Here is a 6,000-nt window from a genome sequence, read left to right as displayed (position 1 = left end):
TGTTACTAAAAATAGTTTACCATTCATGCATAAAGGGAGACAACACATGTTATTTCTAAAGGGAGACAACCGATTCGTACGATGTTGATTTGGTTTCGAAAAACTGAGAACACAAAAGAGCGCCATACAAATCTTGCTTTGTTTCGCATTATGTACGGGCACGGATTTATTTCGTCCATCATAAGAAAGAAAATGAGGCTAGAATGCACTTTACCGGGCGCAGCCGTCGCTGCTCCATTTACGATCCTTAGGGTTAGGGTATGCCACCCTTTACGATCCTTAGGGTTAGGCACCCTTTACGATCCTTAGGGTTAGGGTAAGGGAACCCCAGCAGCGCTAATTAATCTGAAAAAGTGCGCCCGGTAAAGTGCAGTACTCCCGAAAATGACTGATGAAAGCATATAATTAATTTCAGAAACATTAAGAACATAATTTTTCTTTTTTAAATAGTCATATACCTGTAATATGTTATTATTGTCAAAAATATGTCGCGTGAGGGACCGTTCCTAATATGTGGTTAGGGGGGTGATGATGATTTTAAGGGGAGAGGGGGTTTCACCCATTTTGTTCCGGGTGGTAGGGGGTTGGGGGTGGTCAGCAATTTTGCACATAAATATATTTTAAAATTATGCATACAAATTATGAGAAGGGGGTGGGTGGGGTAGGGTGGCTGGGGATTGATTTTGTACATGACATGCATGGTATCCTCAAAACAGTGTCTGCCCATAAGTTTGTTTTCAGGCAATCAAACTTGCATGCAATACAACGATTACTACTCTCTTGCTGTAACCCTTGTTTGGTGGTAAAACTACGCATGTTATTTGTCACCATTCACTTGATGGTCAGTTAATGAATATATAACAGGTATAATTAGTGATAACACCACTCAGATTACCCGACAAAGGTTCCCATTTGACATTTCTTGTGTCTGGAGTAAATACTCATCATTATAAATTGAAGTATGATGTAGCAAATGTATTACATCTTATGTAACATGCGCATGGAAGTGCAGCAAGAGGAATTATCAGCTGAGTTACAAAACAAACATTGATCAAAGGATTAACCGATAACACGCTGATTGATTAATTGCTTTTATCCTGCACAGCGGATTTGTCAAGAGGTAGTGTTTATGTATGTAGATTTACTAATCTATACTGAATACACCCTGTCGTAAAGTCTCTTTGTAAAAACAACGTCCTTCCTTCAAAGAATTAACCGCCAATACATTGATTGATTGCTCATTATTGGCTAACTAAATTACTTTGTTAAAGAATGGCAGACATCATGCAGTTAGTTGCCAGGTGTTCTATCTTGGGTGACCAGTGGGACTATACACCAATGTGAAAATTCTGAAACGATAGATCACTTTTTCGCATATTAGACTGTTAAAAGACACATGACATGGAACAGGATATTTTGTCAGCTGCAAATGAATGGCATCTCATTCCTTTATGTGGATATTGATGGATACATTCCCCGAACAGGGTAATAGCCTGATATTGTTGCTATAACTTTAGCCTGTTTTAATTTTAATATTTGCATTTTGTTTTTATTTATTTGTTATGGCATTCAAGAGAATCAATTTTTTTTGCTGTGAAGTGTAATGAGACAGACAGCATACACTAGGTCGCACTCAGGGCGTGTTTGTGAAATATGATACACGTTGTCCATCTATAAAATGTCTAGATATTACAATCATATTATAAATTCACTAAGTATAAGCAGATCGTGTGCATTTGATTAAGTTTCAAAATGCATACAAATATGATAATAAACCAATTAGGATTATAAGACAAAATATAAAGACGTACATTGACTTCGTTATTTCAGTCCTAACATTTTTTACCATTGGCAGATGGTTAAACTTAAAATGTTTTCATTTGTTATGAAAATAATGCCATTTAATACAACATTCAGATTGACTTGTAGTGAACCCAAGCTCACTACTCTCCCCAAGACTTCCCACTTCACTAATCCTAATCCTCTGCAGGCTCAAAATGTAAGCAACGCGCAGTATTTCATTCAAGTATTCTAGCAGAGATGCAAAGACATTTATCATCAAGACTGGTATAATGAATTCTAAGAAGATCCTGGAGAAGATATTAAATCCGAACGTAAACCGCCATCAAACTGTTTATCATAAATTGTTTTTTTCTGGTAAAGTTCGTTTTAACGTTGGGGGGGTGGGGGGGTCAGACACATCAATAGAACAGCGCGCCAGTTAGCCCTGTGCGAGGATTCTTAATTTAGGTCACCGACACCGTACCGTCGTTTGTTTTCTGCCTCAGATTAATCGTAATTATCCTTAGAAAGTATTAAACTTGGCAAAAAAGCATTCGGAAGCATGCGTTATAACGTTATAGTAGTTCAGGGCGAAAGCGTGCTTTATTACACTGTACATGGTGGTAGAGCGCACTGTATTTCTTAAATACATGGTGGTAGAGAGAACTGTATTTCTTAAATAACGTCATCAACTTGTCAGGAAGATGAGTAACATGTATTACTTATATGCCCTAAATATTTAGAAAAAAAAGAGAGAAAAATATATGCCTTAGTTATTCTACAGCCAACCGTCAAGACATAAATTCCGTATGCTACTTTGCCCACAAAATGTTGAATTATTGTTTAAAGTAGCCCTTGTGTTTTACCTCATAGGTTGAGAAGAAAATGTCAATTGTTAATGGGTGTTTATTGATTTATTGATGTCCCATGATTCGCAAATTTACAGGTTGCGCATAAATTCACTGTTATAATTTTACACATGTACTTTTAGTCTCAAGGCCACTTATACAAATAAAAATATGTCTGATCTAACACAAACTTCACACTCTTTGGTTTTGATTTGAAATTAGATTTTGTACTTAACCGATCATTGTTTATACACATAACTGACAGGTATTTCCTGTGAATTCTGGTAAAATACAGGTATTTGTTTTACAAATTGTTAGAAATCGAACGCCACAAGTGTGAATGACAAATTCAATGACCACCTAAAGTCATTGCGGTGTTGAACTATTGAGACAGTAGACATTTTTTTCACGAGCCATTCTATAAAATAAATGCCTTCTTGATGCGTTATTAACATTAAAGATAACAAAAATTAAAGGTGTCGAAATTATTAAAGAGAAAAGAGACGATCTTGAAGTTTCCCCTGCACAGTATTCTGTAGAACAAAACAGTATTCTGTTCTGTTTGATGTCTCCTAGATAGTGCCCATTTCTGGTGTCCCCACCGTGATATTGCTGGAATATGGCTAAAGACGGCGTAAAACTAAACTCACTCATAGATAGTATTTGTTATATTATTGTCAGATTGCAGTTCGAACGTAACTCATTTTGCCCTTCAATAAGCATCAAGACTTATTTGTAGTTTTACCTAAAATCATACACACAAAAACTATTACAAAGACAAGTCCATTATCCCAAACTTGGAAACTTCTTTTTGTATTTCAGCTAATATAGCTATATGTTAAGACAATAGAGCAGTAAATGCTGATTGTATTGGTTCAAGGAAAATAGATGCATGTAGCAATTTTAATTGTTTTAATTAATAAAACTGGACAAACTTGATTTTATACAAATTTTAATTTGTATTTTGGCTCATTACAGCTGAAAACGATCTTGTTTGAGTAAATGCCATTCCAATTGCCCATTCAATAAAAGAAAATGTCATTTGTGATTCTTAAATGTAGCAGAAATTACAGATAATACATTCAAACTAAACACATCTCAATTTAAGATGGGTTTTTTCCTCGTTTGTCTAATAATATTTAGAATTGTGCATATGGAAGTTATACATGCACTGCTGAAAAAATGATTATAGGCTGATCATTTTTCGACAAATATTAATTTGGATATTGTTCTAAATATACGAGAGCTTTAATCATTAGTATACCGACAATGAGATATTGTTTCTTTAGCAGCCATCAAGATATACTTGATGCCTGGCTCTAGTCGCCATTCAGCTTGAGTTATGGATTATGCATTACAGACTGTTGTTTTCACAGAACACAACACAACTAACTCAGGAGAAGCATTATTTTCTGCCGGAGCCAGTCTCAGAGCAATATTGAACTATACGCGCGTCAATAGGTTTTCCACTTCATAAATTTAGTGTTGAGTCATGATCACAGGAAAGTATCAGGACCTTTTGCGACAAACTCATATCATGCTTAGATGAGTTTTATAATTCTCTTTATGGTGGGGAGTTGTGACAAATGCTTCTCAGCCTTTCCCCTGGTTACACGTACACACTGTCGTGCGTTATAGTTTTATCGAGTAGTATGTGTAGATGACCTAAGGGACATCACTCTTGATCTTTATTTACCCGCGTGCACCCTGGAAGCACGTTTCTCCCCGAATCAGCTGTGATGATGTTGTGTTCCTATTGCTAAATTGTTACTAATGGGGAAATCTAAACGTAAATTCAACTGGAAGGCTAGACAACAGTCAAACATCGTTGTTGACCATAGCGAGCAGAAAAAGGTAAATATCAGAAAACATAATCTACTGACTGCTCGATGTGAACATCAGAGAGGTGGAAATGTTTACATTGTAATGGCAGTAATGCATGTCAAGAAGTCCTGTGACTTCAGACGTTGCCTGATTCTATATTTAAACAAATATCATAGTCTAAAAGAATAAGTCACGTTTTAAGTATTTCCGTATATATCGGTTGGATAGTTTATACAAATTATAGGTTTCAGCTTTTAACTTTAATACAGATGAACTTTTAACTCAGCTGTTCAGTGGTATGTGTTGGGTGTCCAAGACGATTAGGCTACATTTACCATATGCACATAAATAACATAATTCAGTAAACCTGCACCTGTTTAGAAACAAACTCACAATCTGAATCTGATGACAATCTAATATTGTTTTGGTCAGATATTTTCAGTAGCATCAGCTAAACTAGCCATTGAAATGGATCAGGGATAGAAAAGGTAATGGATAATGTGTTCGTCATAAGGTTCATGAATGCAGTATGGGGGCTGAGTAAGAGTTCCTCCCGTTCCCCTATCCTAAATAATATTTATAAATAAATATATACTAAAATTATTAACAAAACCTAACACAAGAATTACTAGAGAACTCCCCCAAATAACTAAAAGCCCCAAAATTAATTACAATATATCACGCCAAAGACCCGGGTTCAATTCCCCACATGGGTACAATGTGTGAAGCCCATTTCTGGTGTCCCCGCCGTGATGTTGCTGGAATAATGCTAACAGCGGCGTAAAAACCAAACTCGCTCACTCGCTAATTACAATATAAAGGATATATATGATAAGGGCCCCAGTCACGGTAATGTTACAGAACAATATTGGGGAACGAAAGGAACTCTTTCCGGGGGCTGTAAGCATGGCTACACAAGTTTGACTACAAAAGAACTGTATGTTTAACTTATTTTGAAGAACTGTTTCCATTTTCCCAGATAAAGCTAGATCTAACAAGTGACAAGGCAGAAAAAGTGTCTGTTAGAGAGGAAGATAGCAATGTTCTGGTCCTGCCTGGTAAGAAACGATCGACCAAGAAGAAGAATGACAACACACCACGGGTGAAAAAACTCAGCAAGAAGGAGAGGAAAAGGTTGCAGCGGGTCATAGAAGTGAAAGAAAAGAAATCCAAGGTATAATCACATCCATGAAATCCATGGTACCCACAGCCCTGTCTGTGTTTTTCAGATTCAGATTCAGATTCATTTTTATTCAGTATTTCGGGCCTAAAGGCCTATAGTACAAATACACTTGCTACAATTATATGCACACGTGTTTTAAATAAATTGCAATAGATTTGATAATATCAATATTTTTAGAATTTAACAGACTGGACAATGTTTGTTCATCTCTTACAGGTGTTTGTACAAATGATAAATACTTACTTCTTAAATCTAAATATTTGGTACACACAAATAATACATGAAATTCACTTTCAATATTACCTGTATTACAATTTTTACAGATGGATTCATTTACATCACTAAAAGCTCTATTGGGTTTGC

At 35.9% G+C, this 6,000-nt stretch overlaps 1 protein-coding gene across 1 annotated transcript in view; it reads left to right on the top strand.

Moving 5' to 3' along the window:
• Positions 1-4,332: 4,332 nt before the first annotated feature.
• LOC124286953 (probable ATP-dependent RNA helicase DHX37) overlaps positions 4,333-6,000 on the top strand; it is a 39,936-nt gene continuing 38,268 nt past the window's right edge. The window contains exons 1-2 of the mRNA XM_046723410.1: positions 4,333-4,484; positions 5,434-5,628. Of these exons, the coding sequence (XP_046579366.1) occupies positions 4,404-4,484; positions 5,434-5,628 (276 nt within the window). The 5' untranslated portion in view covers positions 4,333-4,403. The remainder of the gene's footprint in view (positions 4,485-5,433; positions 5,629-6,000) is intronic.

The sequence above is a fragment of the Haliotis rubra genome, unplaced genomic scaffold (genome assembly GCF_003918875.1).
Source record: "Haliotis rubra isolate DU_JTF1 unplaced genomic scaffold, ASM391887v1 Scf397, whole genome shotgun sequence".
Taxonomy (NCBI): Eukaryota; Metazoa; Mollusca; class Gastropoda; order Lepetellida; family Haliotidae; genus Haliotis; species Haliotis rubra.
Note: the sequence above shows the minus strand (reverse complement) of the source record. Positions and strands in the feature narration are given on the sequence as shown.